Source organism: Pelobates fuscus, chromosome 4, assembly GCF_036172605.1.
Source record: "Pelobates fuscus isolate aPelFus1 chromosome 4, aPelFus1.pri, whole genome shotgun sequence".
NCBI lineage: Eukaryota > Metazoa > Chordata > Amphibia > Anura > Pelobatidae > Pelobates > Pelobates fuscus.
Genome location: NC_086320.1, coordinates 179,066,571 through 179,082,351, shown reverse-complemented (window position 1 = coordinate 179,082,351; position 15,781 = coordinate 179,066,571). Strand labels below are relative to the sequence as shown.

General features: G+C 37.8%; 1 protein-coding gene across 1 annotated transcript in view; it reads left to right on the top strand.

Moving 5' to 3' along the window:
- Window positions 1–15,781, top strand: part of CDH20 (cadherin 20) — a 379,311-nt gene that overhangs the window by 332,235 nt on the left and 31,295 nt on the right. Inside the window, exon 6 of the mRNA XM_063451824.1 lies at window positions 160–279. Within this exon, the coding sequence (XP_063307894.1) occupies window positions 160–279 (120 nt within the window). The remainder of the gene's footprint in view (window positions 1–159; window positions 280–15,781) is intronic.

The window sequence follows — 15,781 nt, the reverse complement described above, 5'->3', positions numbered from 1 at the left end:
GCGTGTGGCAATTAATCTTCTGCTGACAGGTGGTTAAACAGTTAGTGTTGCTGTCATTATGCAAACTTTGCAAGATTTTTTTTTTTTTTTTAATGGAAGAGGCGAAATTAGATTCCCAGCTCTTAATTTAAAAAGGTCAATGTTTTCTATTTTCGGCAGGTACCTCTATTATCCAGGTGTCAGCGACAGATGCAGATGATCCTACTTATGGAAGCAGTGCGAGGGTTGTGTACAGTATTTTGCAAGGACAGCCGTATTTCTCTGTGGACACTAAAACAGGTATTTACTGAGATTGTTTATTTTATGCTGGAGAACTGCAGTTTTGATGAAATGTTCAGTGATTCTCGGCCATAGACAATAATAATGCTAAGTTATGGAAACTGATATTTTACAAGTGGTCTAAATTAAATGTTAAATTTAATTTAATGTTTGCCAGCTATAAATTCTGTTCACTATATTCCATAAGTAAACATGTAAACAGGTGAAGGTAGACACTACATATATTGAAAAAAGGAAATCAAAATTGTTTTTTACATTTAATAGTGGAGTAGACGACAGACATCACACATTTTGCTAACAAATTCTGCTGTAGATGTGATGTATAAATTGCTAGCTAAATTGCTATGGATTTCACTAGTTATGAAGTACAGTTAAACTAGTTCTAAAAAAAATCTAGCTTCATTAGTTATAAATACTATTATAGATTTAATATATATGCTACACAATACAATCCACAGTGTCAGCGCTTAGTAGATGTGTCCCTATGAGATATTCCCAGGGATATCAAAGAAAACAGTTCTGTATAGTATTATGTCCTTATAGAGAGTCTATAAGTCCTTGTGAATAACCATAAAAAAATAATAATAGCAAATTAGTAAAAAAAAAAAAAAGGTGATAAAAATCGTAATGACAAAGGGGAATGCTCGATAGCTGTATCCACTTCTGTATTGGACCACGTAGTACATTGGATATACCTTAAAAATTAAGGAAACAAAATATAGTGTAACACTGAGAGTTTAATTCACCTTTACAAACTCTCCTGCCCCCTCCCCCCCCCCAATTCAAAAACTCTTACAGGATAAAAACATGGTACTTATCTCTAAGGACCACTCAAACAGCATAGTAAGCAATAGGGTCAACCAGATATTATATCCTCATGTGTGGTTACCAGATGCTGCAGAATACGTCCGGCACCTTCAGTTCTGCAGCATCTTGTAACCACACACGAGACTCCAGCATCCAGCGGGACTTACCTTAAGCGTTCCTCCAAATTCAGATCGTGGACGGTCATCTTCAGTGCACGAGGCAGACGCTGTCTCCTCTTGAGGATCGGGTAACCCATCTGAATATCTGGCTGACCTTATTGCTTACTATGCGGTTTGAGTGGTCCTTAGAGACAAGTACCACGTTTTTATCCTGTAAGAGTTTTTGATTTGGGGGGGGGGGGGATTAAACTCTCAGTGTTACACTATATTTTGTTTCCTTACATTTTAAGGTATATCCAATATACTACGTGATCCAACACAGAAGTGGATACAGCTATCGAGCATTCCCCTTTGTCATTACGATTTTTATCACCATTTGTTACTATTTTGCTATTAATATTCATTATGGATATTCATAAGGACTTATAGACTCTCTTTCAGGACTTCATAGTATACAGAACTGTTTTCTTTGATATCCCTGAGTATATCTCATAGGGTCACATCTACTAAGCACTGACACTATGGATTGTATTGTTATTTTAGAATTTGGGAAAGTTCTTTGTGTTTTAGCAGCTGGTACATATATTATGCCTATGGTATTTTGGTTTATTATTTAATTCCATCTATATAGTCAGTTATGCAGATTTAGGTTTGATACAACTTAACCATACCGCACATCTTAATTTGCATATTATAGCTATTTTTTTCATTAATATATATGCTATTGGGCAGACAATGCATTATGTTAACATAGATGGGGCATTGTTGGTGTCTCTTCCTGTCTATCAATATCTACTCAGTAACTAGAATCTATACAACTGCTGGCTGACACAATGCACAAATAAATAATTATTTCTATCCTGATCCCTAAAATGGCTACAAAATACAGAAAATTGTGATACTTTTAATGCATTATGTAGATAATCCATTAACTACTATCCAAAATAATACTACCTTAAGGGTATCCAAAACTGATTGGTCATGTGCTGCTGCCGACTTACCTCCTTTAAGACCAGGAAGACATCCCACCTCTCATTCTCATTTATGAGTTTTTTTTCCCTTATACTATAATCCCACGTGCAGCATAGGTTAATAGGTAAGTAGCTCAGTTCACAGTGGCGGTTCCATTATATAAAACTGAGTTCTTCGCAAAGATCTCTAGGGCCAGTGACCATACATGCATGCAGCCACAACTAAGGCTCTCTTCGGAGCACATAAGGAAAGAGAGAATGATGTAAAGTCATTATGGTGCTTAGATTGACCTTTTACGGGCCTGGTGACATCTATACCAGTATCACAACCTAACCCATGGAGTATTGTAAATGACCATCATGTCCTTATAGAGCACTATTAGCCATTTAGAGCCTTGGTAATTTGAAAGGCACAGAACATCCCATATCAGAAGACACCCTGAAATTAAATTACATCCTTTTTGGAGCTCAGTGATCTGGCTACATTGTAGTGTTTAATATAATATTTTGTCAGACTGCTACTTTATTTTTTCATCCAGACTTACTTTATTATTAGTACCAGTTGTCTTGTAAACAGATTACAGTTTAGAAATTGGTAAAATGATTGTTTAAGTCCCAATGTCATCCTGTGCTTTTAATTTCTACGTACATCTGTTTCATCTCATAATAATTAAGACTTGCATCAAATGATTACATTGATTATAAAGGCACGTCTGTTTGTTGTGTTTGTCTCTTCCCTCTGCGAAAACCATTTTCTGCCTACTCGTAATTCTCATTTATTTTACCTTTTTTCGAATATTATGAACAAAGCTTTCTGTACTATTTACTGAGCCTCGTGATCTTTGATTTAACAGTGTCCCTTCATTCACTTCCCTAATTATGTTGCTTTCTACAACTGCTTTTGTCAATCTTTGTCTCCGCAATTATAAAATCCATCTCCCCCTATTAAAATCTATATATAAATCTTATTTTTTCTTTTATGGTGAAGGGTCTATTATGCTCTCTGTGTATGATGCCGTTTGTTTTTTGTCCTTATATTACATTGTTGTTTTAAACATGCATATCTATCAGACTGAATGCTGTATTTATCAAAGATGATAGGATACCTTTCAGTCTTTCAGTGTACTCAATGGCTAATCTAATTTATGGATATAGGCACTTTTTTCTGAAGTATTGAAATATAACATATATTGTATACTGTCAGCTGTGTGTTGTGTTAATATTCTGTTAACAAAATATAGAGAATTGGTGAAATAAATCAAACCCCTTTAAATATTTTGTTTCTACACTTGCTGGTAATTCCCCAATGCCTACTTTGTATGTTTGTATCATTTGGCTATCCTGCAGATAACTGTGTTCAGTCTGGGTTGGAGGACATTCATAGATCAGGCTTGTCAGACTGAATACAGTGAGCCTAGATTCCTAGAGCATCTGTTCCAGTATGTAGGAGGGGCATTTAACAGGCAGGTGGGCACCCTCATTAGGCATGTGCTTTTTAGGGAAGTGCCTACTGTGCCTAATCCAGCCCTACATATACAACAGTCATCAGACCAGTCTTCAATACACCCCATTGGTCCATATTTTGTCATTATCAACATTGAAGGAGAATTGGGAAATGTGTACATTTCCGTAATTTTCACCGTTAAATGGTAGAATGTACACATTATAACCACCATTTGTAGAGCAAATCAGTTGCTATAATAATGGATTTTCTTTACTCAGTAACAATGTGAAGGTATGCGTGTTTATTGTGTTTTCAAGTAGCATGTAAAGTCCCTAAATGTGTGACCTCAATATATTTCAATTCTATCTACATAATTGTTGCAGATGATAATGCGTCTTGTGCATTGGGGCTTGGTCATCTGAGACAACATACAGATAACCAATAGTCATCATTCCCCTCCCGCCCCCCCCCCCCCCCCCCCCGATTTGTTGCTCTTGATGCTCCTGTAGATCAGTTGAGCTTCTTTTGATGATTACTGCTGTGTTTGTGTTAAATGTGCTTTATTTATTTATTTAATCCGATTTGCCCAAGGTGCTGAAATTTTACAGCTTGCACTTACCTCTATCTTACCTCTCACCCCTGTGTATAGACATGGATGTTTCATTTTTGCATTGCAAATCAATTCAAAACAAAATTTAGTACATACAACTCGATTAACATGTCTTAGGCTCCATACCAGTTCATGGCAAAGATCCTACATTACGTGCAAGGGCTTCATTCAGTCTCTTTCCTTGTCAGTAGCTAGACTATAAATGTTTACCTCTTCCTTCTCCAATACTATATAAAATCATTTATATGTCAGAATACATGGCTTCATTCTAATAGTCAGGGATTGGGGGAAGGAAAAGTGAACATGGTCATACAGCAGATCTTTGCAGGTTACAGTAAAATCCTTGAATGGTTCTGTATAGTACAGATGTGTCTTGATGTTGCCAAGTGAATGTATATATTATATGTGAGCATTATGCATTCATATAGACATACTGCAGGACTGGGGCTGTGATTCAGAGTGCTACACTGATTCTGTAAACAGGTTTTTTTTTTAACAATGTCAGCTACTTTTTTCTACTTAGTTTGCTGAAATGCTTTATGCCTCAAGAGTGTCCTATTTTACACTATATAGATTGACCTGGTTACGCCCCCATGACTTTTAAGCAGACAACCAGTTCTGTTACTTCCTGGTTTGGTTAGGCAGGCAATTGCTCAGAACACCTGCCTTGCAAAGACTTCTCATGTATATTGTAGTATGCACTGATAACATTTTAACATTTTTTTTATCTGACTAAACATAACATTTATTATACATATATACATAGTCACTACTACGACTTGAACTAGCATGGAATTGCTTACTGTAGGGGCACTGGGGTACTTCTGGCACCATAAACATATAATGCATAGAGTGTTACATTAACAACTAGGCTATGCAACAGTAGGCTTGTATGTGCTCAGGGTAGCATATCAGTTCCTCTCTGCTCCCTCGCGTGCTGTTTAGCGACATGACGCCACTCCGGCTCCGGCATAACTACAGGGAGCGCGCAGAGGAGCAGAGAGAAACTGCAAGAAGATTGAGAGACACACTGGACACCAGGGACAGATCCATTCAGCTCTCCCAAAGGTAAGGAGGCTGGGTGGATTTAAATAAAAATAACAATTTGTGACATAATGTGTGTCTATGTGTCTCAGTGTGTGTCTCAGTCAGAGAGTGTGTGCATATCACTGTATGTCTGTCAGAATGTGTGTATGTCTGTCAGTGTGTGTCTCAGTCAGAGATTGGGAACGGAGCTTGCATACAGGAAGGCAATATTCCATGCAGGGGCAGAGCTTGTGTGCCGGGGAAGCTGCTGCACAGTGGCGGAACTAACGTAGAGTGGGACCTGGTGCAAAAACTGTTTTGGGCCCCTGAAGACACATGCCCATTGGGTGGCCCGAATTGCACGGGCCACTCGATGGGCCCCGGTGTAACTGCAGCACTAGCACTCGCTGTAGTTCTACCGCTGTGTCTTCCTTATTACAGGCAAGACACCTTTTCATGGAAAACGGAAAACCTTTTCAGGTGATGCAAGATAATTTTTCATGGTGTTTAGAAGGGGTTGTGGTGAAGTGTGTGTAAAGAGGAGTCTGTTTATGGTGTACTATGTGCAACTTGGGGCTGTAGTTTGAGCAGGTGCTGATGTATAGGAGCTTTTGAGATTGTGTGTGTGCTAAGAGGGCCTGCAAAGTGTGTGAGTATGCATCTAGGGGCTGCATTGTAAATGTATGTGTATTGGGGTCGAATTGTGTGCTTATCAAGGAGCTGTAGTTGGTCAGGGGGTGTAGAGAGTGGGACAGGGAAGAGCTGGGAAGGGGTGGCACAATCAGATCTGTGGTGGTGGAGAATGCTGTCTATCCATCGGGAACAGGGGAGGTCACAAAATGAGATGTATCTATCTTGCAGCTCTAGCACTTACACAGACTGACTCATACAAACCCACAGACTGACCCATACACATACACAGACTGACCCATACAAACACACACACACACTCACAGACTGCTACCCCACACACACTGACCCACACACACACACACACACACACAAACACAGACTGCTACCCCACATACACAGACTGACCCATACATACATACACAGACTGAGCCCCCCCTACACACACAGACTGATCCCTACACACACAGACTGACCCACCCCACACAGCCTGACCCATACACACAGACTGACCCATACACACACACACACAGACTAACCCATACACACACAGACTAACCCATACACACAGACTAACCCATACACACACAGACTGACTCCCAACACACAGACTGACCCATACACACACACACACACAGACTGACCCCCCCACACACACAGACTGACCCCCACACACACATACTGATGCATATACATACACAGACGGACTCCCCCCCACACACAGACTAGCTCATACACACACAGGTTGAGCCCCTACTCATGCAGACTGACCAATACACACAAAATGACCCCCCACCCCCACACACAGACTGACTCCCACACACACACAGACTGAACACCTCCACCCCCCCCCCCCACACACACACACACAGACTGAACTACACACACTGACTCACACTTACCAGCAGCTGCCTGGATGAATCTGTGCAGAGCTGAGCTTCCACACCCTGTCTCTCCCCTGCACTGCTCTATTTGACCCAGGAGGAAGTCCTCCCAACACAGTGCCCCCATCTGGCCGCTTATGGGAAAAGGGTGGAACACAGTGACAGTGCTACTGCAGCTTGTGAAGGGAGACTCAGTGCTCCTGACTTCCATTTCAATTGGTGGGGGCACAAAGGGGGGTGGAGGCACTGCATGATGTAGGGGTGCCCCCCCCCCCCCCAGCAGCGCCACTGGACCAAATATAATTAGACAGTTGACTCAAAAGCTGTTTTAGGGACAGGTGTGAGCTATTACTTAATTCTGTCATCATCAATTAAGCAAGTAAAAGATCTGGAGTTGATTCCAGGTGTGGCATTTGCATTTAGAAGCTGTGAACACACAACATGCGATTAAAGGAGCTCTTAATGCAAGTGAAACAGGACATCCTTAGGCTGCAAAAAAAAAATCAGATATATAGCCAGAACATTACAAGTCTTCAAATCAACAGTTTGGTACATTCTGCGTAAGAGAAGAATGCACTTGTGATCTCTGCAGCACAAATAGTACTGGACATTCAAGGAAAACAACAGTGGTGGATGATCATAGGTATATTTCCATGGTATAGGAAAACCCATTCACAACGCTGAGTAAAGTGGAGAACATTCTCGAGGAGGTAGACATATCATTATCCATGTTTACCATAAAGAAGAGACTTCACAAGAGCAAATACATAGGGTTCAGAAGGTGTAAACCATCCATAAGCCTCAAGAATAGAAAGGCTAGATTGGACTTTTCCAAAAAACATCTAAAAAAGCCAGTTCTGGAACAGCCTTCTTTGGACAGATGACAAATCAGCTTTCACCAGAATTATGGGAAGAAAAAAGGAGAAGGCTAGGAACGGCTCATGATCCAAAGAATATCACATCATCTTTAAAACACAGTGGAGGCAGTGTGATGGTATGGGCATACATGGCTTCCGATGGTGCTGGGTCACTAGTGTTTATTGATTATGTGACAGAAGACAGAAGCAGCGAGATGAATTCTTCAGTGTATAGGGATATATTGTCTGCGCAGATTCAGCCAAATTCAGGATACTTTACAGATGGATAATGACCAAAAACAGACAACCCAGGACTTTTTTCAAGGCAGAGAAGTGGAATATTATGCAATGGCCAGATTAATCACCTGATCTCAACCCAATCGATCATACATTTCACTTGCTGAGGACAAAACTTAAGGCATAAAGACCCACATACAAGCAACAACCAAAGACAGCTGCAGTAAAGGTCTAGCAAGCAACACAAAGGTGGAAACCCATCATTTGGTGATGTCCATGCATTCAAACTTCAAACAGGCATTGCATGCAAAGGATTCTCAACAACGTATTACAAATTAGCGTTTTCTTTCTGAGTGTATTAATTTGTGTGATTGCATTTGAGCCCCTGGAATAAGGGTACTCTGTATAAAAGTAGTTGCAATTCTTAAGTGTTTCATACAATATTTTTGTCCAATCCCTTTAACCCTTCAAGGACCGAGGAACGTCTGACAAAAAACGGTCCTAAACGTTCTCCCTCAGCAAATTAGGCCCCCACAGGTCATGTGATTTCTCTGAAAGAGCAGTCACATGGCTGCTATAGGTGTCCACAGTGCTGCCTGCATGGGCATACAGATACAGGCATACTACCTAAACTGACAGGCAGTCTCCCTGTATCTGTAAAATAAAAAAATGTATGTTAGTAAATATAAAATATATATATATATATATATATAATGTCATACTAAGTGTATTTTTATATTAACATATACATATATTAATATAAAAATACACTTAGAATTAAATTACACATGTGTGTATATATATTTTTTTAAAATTTTCTATTATTTCTAAAAAGATTTTATTTATTTCTATTTACTTATTTATATTTTATTATATATATATATATATATATATATATATATATATATAATTATAAAATATAATTATGTAAATAAAATAAATAAAATCTTTTTAAAAACAATAGCAAAAAAATATATAATTATATCAAAATACACTTGGAATGAAATTATATAAATATATCTATGTATATATAAATAAAAATATGAAATATATATATCCATATACATAATCACATAAATCATTTCATAAATATACACGTAGACTTCAAATATATAAATATGTATTTATATTTACATTCTACATGCATATTTATGTAATATTTTTAGATAATTAAGTAATTTTATTGATTTCAATTTGAGGGACCTGCCTGACAACCTAGGCCAAATGTCCAGAGAATTTAATTTGCTAGCACTGTATTTAACCCTGCAACGTTCCATGACACCGTAAAACCTGTACATGGGCGGTACTGTTTTATTTGGGAGACTTTGCTGAATACAAATATTAGTGTTTTAAAATAGTAAAACATATCACAGAGTGATATTTTCAGTGAAAGTGTTGTTTTTTGCCTTTTCCACATACAAACGGCACTTTCACTGATGATATCATTGTTGGGATACGTTTTACTGTTTTGAAACACTAATATTTGTTTTCAGCAAAGTCTCCCAAGTATAAAAGTACCCCAATGTACAGTTTTTATAGTGTTTTTGAAAGTTACAGGGTCAAATATAAAGATTGATTTTTCCTTTTTTTCACATTGAAATTTGCCAAATTGGTTATGTTGCCTTTGAGAGCGTATGGTAGCAATGAAAACTACCCCCATGATGGCATACCATTTCAAAAGAAGACAACCCAATGTAATGCAAATGGGGTATGTTCAGTCTTTCTTAGTAGCCACTTAGTCACAAACACTAGCCAAAGTTAGTGTTCATAATAGTTTTGGGCATTTTTAACACACAAACAAATATAAATGCTAGCTTTGGCCAGTGCTTGTGGCTAGTAAAAAAGACTGGACATACCCCATACTGAAAACCCTGGGTTGTCTACTTTAAAAAAATATGTACATGTGAGGTGTGATTCAGAGATTTATGACAGATAACAGTGTTACACTGTCACTATTGATACATTTAAAAAATATATATATTTTGAAACAGCAAAGTCCTACTTGTACGTATAGCCCTATAACTTGCAAAAAAGAAAGAACATGTAAACATTGGGTATTTCTAAACAGCACAAAATGTAGAAACTATTTAGAAAAAGTGTTTTTTAATTTTATAGTTTTTTTTATAGTATATGATATGATGAAAATAATGGTATCTTTAGAAAGACCATTTAATGACGAGAATTACAGTATATAATATTTGTGGGTACAGTAAATGAGTAAGAGGAAAATTACAGCTAAACACAAACACCGCAGAAATGTAAAAACAGCCCTGGTTATTAACGGTAAGAAAATTGAAAAACGGTCTGGTCACAAAGGGGTTGAATAGAACTGAAAGTCTGCACTTCAATTGCATCTTGGTTGTCTCCGTTCAAATCCATTGTGGTGTCGTTCAGAGCCAAAATTATGAAAATTGTGTCAGTGTGCAAATATTTCCAGACCTAACATATATATATATATATATATATATTTCCCTCTTCGGTACTACTGGTGAAAATTGAAGTAGCCGTCGGTTGTTTGTAACCAGCAGTAAGATGTCTTAACAGGTAGCGTTACATTTAAAACACTCCCAGTAAGTTAATTGTCTGCAGCATTTTTCTCCTGATGACAGTACTAAATCTTGCACTGGTCAATGTGCTGTTGAGCTAGTCAGACACCGATTGGGTAATCAGTTTTTTGTTACATTTTTACGAGCAGCCATAATCCTGGAACAGTTGATTGATTTGCCTCATGGACTGAAATCTGTCATCATTTGTCTTTCTGAGTAATGCTTAAGGGTTAAAATCCTGTAAAAAAAAAAAAAAAAACACTGGGATATTATATGTTATAGTTTGCTGATTTGTGAAATGCAATGTGGCAGGTAAGATTAAAACATCCTCTGGTGAAATTGTCTTTCACAAGATGTATTATCATTGTAAAAATACAATAATTTACAACAAGGGTTTAGATATGATCCTCTGCATTCTCTATACATTATATGACATTCGTCCCAGGTGGGCTCATATGAGGCGTTGGGTCTATTCAATAAATTGATTGGTAATAAAAGGTTTGTGGTGACCTAAAATTTGACTTGCAAACTGAAGGACAAAATAGCTAAGATGAGAAAAATCTCCAACTGGCTGATTTCTTCCAAGCTTTATTTGTTTTATATTTATGTACCCTAAACATTGCAGACTGGCTCTCAAATACCCAATGCAATGCAAAAAGCACATTGAATATATATATATATATATATATATATATATATATATATATATATATATATAATCATAAGCTAATAAATATAAATGGAATATGCCATTGGGGGTCTATTTATTTCTCTTTTGCCGTATGTCCATATGTGAGGTAACAAATTAACTATTATACCCTCTGAACATTTTGGGGTTTATTCACTGAAAAAATATGTATAAACTGGTTTAGGCTGGAGTTCACATGCTTTATCTATGGCTGAGTTGGAGAACTCTTTTCAGAATCAGAATTTAGCCTATATTTGCTATTAATTTTTATTTGTTTCTCTACAATTTGTTGGTTAGTGACTAAATTTAAATACGTTTATTTCAAATTCCAAATTTTTCACTTTAAATTGCTAAGTGGTTAACTTTTGTATTTACTAATGGGTCACCCATTTTTTAATTCTATTGCAACATGGATTATTCTCAGTTCTGCTATTGCTTTTGCACAGCGCCCTCTACATATAAAACATATACCGTATATACTCGAGTATAAGCCGACCCGAATATAAGCCGAGGCCCCTAATTTTACCCCCAAAAATTGGGAAAACGTATTGACTCGAGTATAAGACTAGGGTGGGAAATGAAGCAGCTACTGGTAAATTTCTAAATAAAATTAGATCCTAAAAAAATTATATTAACTGAATATTTATTTACAGCGTGTGTATATAATGAATGCAGTGTGTATATGAATGCAGTGTGTGTGTATGCAGTGTGTATGAGTGCAGTGTGTATATAATGAATGGAGTGCAGTGTGTGTATATGAATGCAGTGTGTGTGTATGCAGTGTGTATGAGTGCAGTGTGTATATAATGAATGGAGTGCAGTGTGTGTATAATGAATGCAGTGCAGTGTGTGTATGAGTGCAGTGTGTGTATATGAGTGCAGTGTGTGTGTGTGTATGAATGCAGTGTGTATATAATGAATGCAGTGCAGTGTGTGTATGAGTGCAGTGTGTGTATGAGTGTAGTGTGTGTATATGAGTGCAGTGTGTATATGAGTGCAGTGTGTATATGAGTGTGTATAATGAATGCAGTGCAGTGTGTGTATAATGAATTATGAATGCAGTGTGTATGTGTGAGTGCAGTGTGTGTGTATGAGTGCAGTGTATATGCAGTGTGTGTATAATGAATGCAGTGCAGTGTGTGTGTATGAGTGCAGTGTGTATGAGTGCAGTGTGTATGAGTGCAGTGTGTATATAATGAATGCAGTGTGTGTATGTGTGAGTGCAGTGTGTGTGTGTGTGTGTGTGTGCAGAGCATTGGTGGGGGGTTGGGCATTTTATTAATTATTATTTAATTATTATCTTAATATTTTTTTTTTGTTATTTTTTTTAGGTAATTATTTTTTTATTTTATTATTAATTGTATTATTTTTTTTGTTATTATTATTTTAATATTTTTTTTTTCTTATTAGTTGTTTTATTAATATTTTTATTTTTTCGTCCCCCCTCCCTGCCTGTTAGCTGGCCAGGGAGGGGGGCTCTCACTCCCTGGTGGTCCAGTGGATGGGCTGTAGGAGGGGGGCTGTCAGGAAGCTGTTTCCTCTGCAACTCTCGCGGCCGCGCGGAGCGTTGCCACAGTAACCCGTGGCAACGCTCTGACCCCGCGGCTCTCGCGAGAGTTGCAGAGGAAACTGACCTGGGAGCTGCACGGACGGAGGAGAGAGAAGGGAGCTGACAGGAGCTGCTGTGAAGGTAAGTTACAGCTCTGCCAGCCCCCCTCTCCCCCCAGTCTGTATTATGGCAATGAAAATTGCCATAATACAGACACTCACTCGAGTATAAGACGAGTGGGAGTTTTTCAGCACAAAAAATGTGCTGAAAAACTCGTCTTATACTCGAGTATATACGGTAAGTACAACTTGGACAAAATATGGTTCCGTGAAACACATGGTAATATGGTAACTTAATTTCAAGTATCTCTCACTGAAATGCATTTAATTTATTTCCCAGTTTGATATGACTTTGAATACATTTTCACATTTTTCATATTAAAACTACTTTATTTAATGTTCTTTTGTAACATCAGTTGTGCAGTGGAGTCTAAGATTGCTTGAGTTAATTATTGGAACCATTGTAATAGCAGCTGAGAATGCTAGCCCTCCTGTATCATTATGTTTTCAATTCTGGCTGAGGTTTTCTTTATATTGCAAATATACAGAGAATAACAAAAAATCTTGGTTCTCTCTGGTACCATAGCAACAATGTTTTATATTAAGAAAGTAAAGAACTGCTTCACAATGTCACTAAACCACCCAGATTCAAGGATCACAAAACCCAGTCAAACATGGAGTATGTTTGTCCTGATTTTCAATAATGAGATTGCCAGGAAAGGTATATATTGAGACAGAGTAGAAATGAAAATATACATTTTGCAGGTTAATGGTATCTAGGTAAAAGTAAATGTATAATGGGAAATTAATGTGATCAAGGTGCACTGGCACAAAATAATAGCCCATAAGACATATTATTAATGATGTCTACTGAAACTGGATATTACATTATTTTCCCATAATATATATATATATATATATATATATATATATATATATATATATATATATATATATATATATATATATATATATATATATATATATATATATATTACATAATGTTACATGATATTTTTAAGTTAGGGTTAGTTTTAGTATAAATGATAATATAATGTATGGATTAATGGTTAGTGTGAGGATAGTGTAAGGGTTGAGGTTTACTGTTGGGGTTGTGTAAGAGTTAATGTTTAGTGTTAGTGTAGTATAGGTGTTAGAGGAACACTATGGCCTTAGAAATACAAGTATTTATTTCTAATGCTATTTTCCCTAGTCAGCGTTTAGGTAACCGGGCCAATGCTGCCAGGGATAAAAAAGGTTGTTAACGTACCTGTTTTCCACTACCGCTCTGGTGGTCATCGTGGTGAAGTTCTGCCTCTTTGGATGGAAGGGTGCAACAAACTGGAGTTGCAAGAAAGCTTTGCTCTTCTTAGGGTGGAAGGGGTTAGTGGGTTGTAAATTGCCTGTTGACATTGATGTCTTCCTATCATTTTTGGATAAATCTCTTTTTTTTTTTTTAATTGAAATTACTAATGCTCCCCATTTTTCATTAATGCAAGATGGCAAACAGAAAACAATAACAATCAATTATAACATTATAAGTTTTCTCACTTCTTTTTTTTTATCCAGATATATAAAATCTATCCCCCAATTTATTTCTTAATTTAGATTTTTTGATATTTGTTTGGAGTGACTTTTGAAATAAAACATTTTTTAATCTACATGTTTAAAAATATATGTACATTTTTTTATCAACTTTTTTCTTTAACTCATTAATTTTTTTGTTGTTTTTTTTGTAATTCTTTACTTTTGTAATTCTTTATTTTTGCGGGTATGCATAGACATTGCATTCAATTTAGTGCTATATATTAAGATATATTAGACAAACAATGAAAAAAAAATTCGGTATGGAGTACAACAACACATGCTAAAGTCCCTCACGTCTGAACTATGTTAGGTGAAACTTTGGGCTGGAGGTTGCTTACCAGGAACGGGATGCGCCCGATTCATTAAAAGTATAGGGTATGTCAGAAATAATTACTTATGGCACAGATGATGAAGACCTAATGCTCGGGCAGGAGAGCTGTCAACGACCTAGGACCCTCTTATTGCTTAGCTGGTGTGTATGCAGGCCGGGTAGGTCAGCTTTGGAACGTGCCACTGTTTTATTGTGCAAATGAGAAGGAGCAGTGCACATCCCTATAAAATTGTGTTGGGCGGGGTAGGATATTATCTAGGCAGGGTGTCTGGCCGTTAGCTTAGAGAGCCAGTTGAGAGGTGCGAGTATTTGTAAACTAAGATACACTGAAAATAAACTTATCGGTCATCTTGTAAATGAATCATAAGAAACATGAGGTTAAAACAAAACATAGGTATAAAAAACATGGAGTTGCAGCATATCGACAGCCGTTGACTTCAGGCAGGTGGGTCGGAGGTGCTCGGCCCCATTCCCCTTGGTACGAAGGGCTTGATATTGGCAACAGTCCAAAATGGGTCCGGTTCTGCTTGCAGGACTTTGGTCGGCACCCCAAGAGACTTGAAGAAAGTGGGAGCCTTGGATAGGTTTAATAGAGGGTGCATCTTGCCATTCTTTTCCACCAGCAATTGGTGTGGGCCCCATGGATAGGGGATGGAATTCTCTTGGAGCTGCTGCGTGACTTGCCTAAAAGACCTTCTCCACATTAGGGTGTGCCTGGAGTAGTCCCTGAAGAATCTGCCCCCTCAAAGGTTACCATGGGAGAACCTTTTGCAGCTCCTATGAGGACTCCCCAGTCAGAATCCCGAACAAACTTTATGAGCACATCACAAGGGGCTTCCTTGAGTGCTTTGTTAGCCCTGGGGAGGTGAAAGCAGGAATCAACTCCCAGTTGCTTCACTTGTTTAGGCAGAAGGTGAGTAGCTATGAGCTGTCGGCAATAATTGGGTAGCTCAGTATTAGTGATTGATTCGGGTATCCCTCGGATCCTCATGTTGTGTGCTTTGGCCCTGTCCTCCATATTGGCTAATTGTGCTGTCAGGGAGCTGCTTTGCTTCTGCAGCGAACCCAGGGCTGCATCTGTGGCTTTTTGAGCCACACTGATGCCTTGGATAGTTTATTTAACTGTAGCCACACTGCTGGTGAGCGTAGAGACTTCC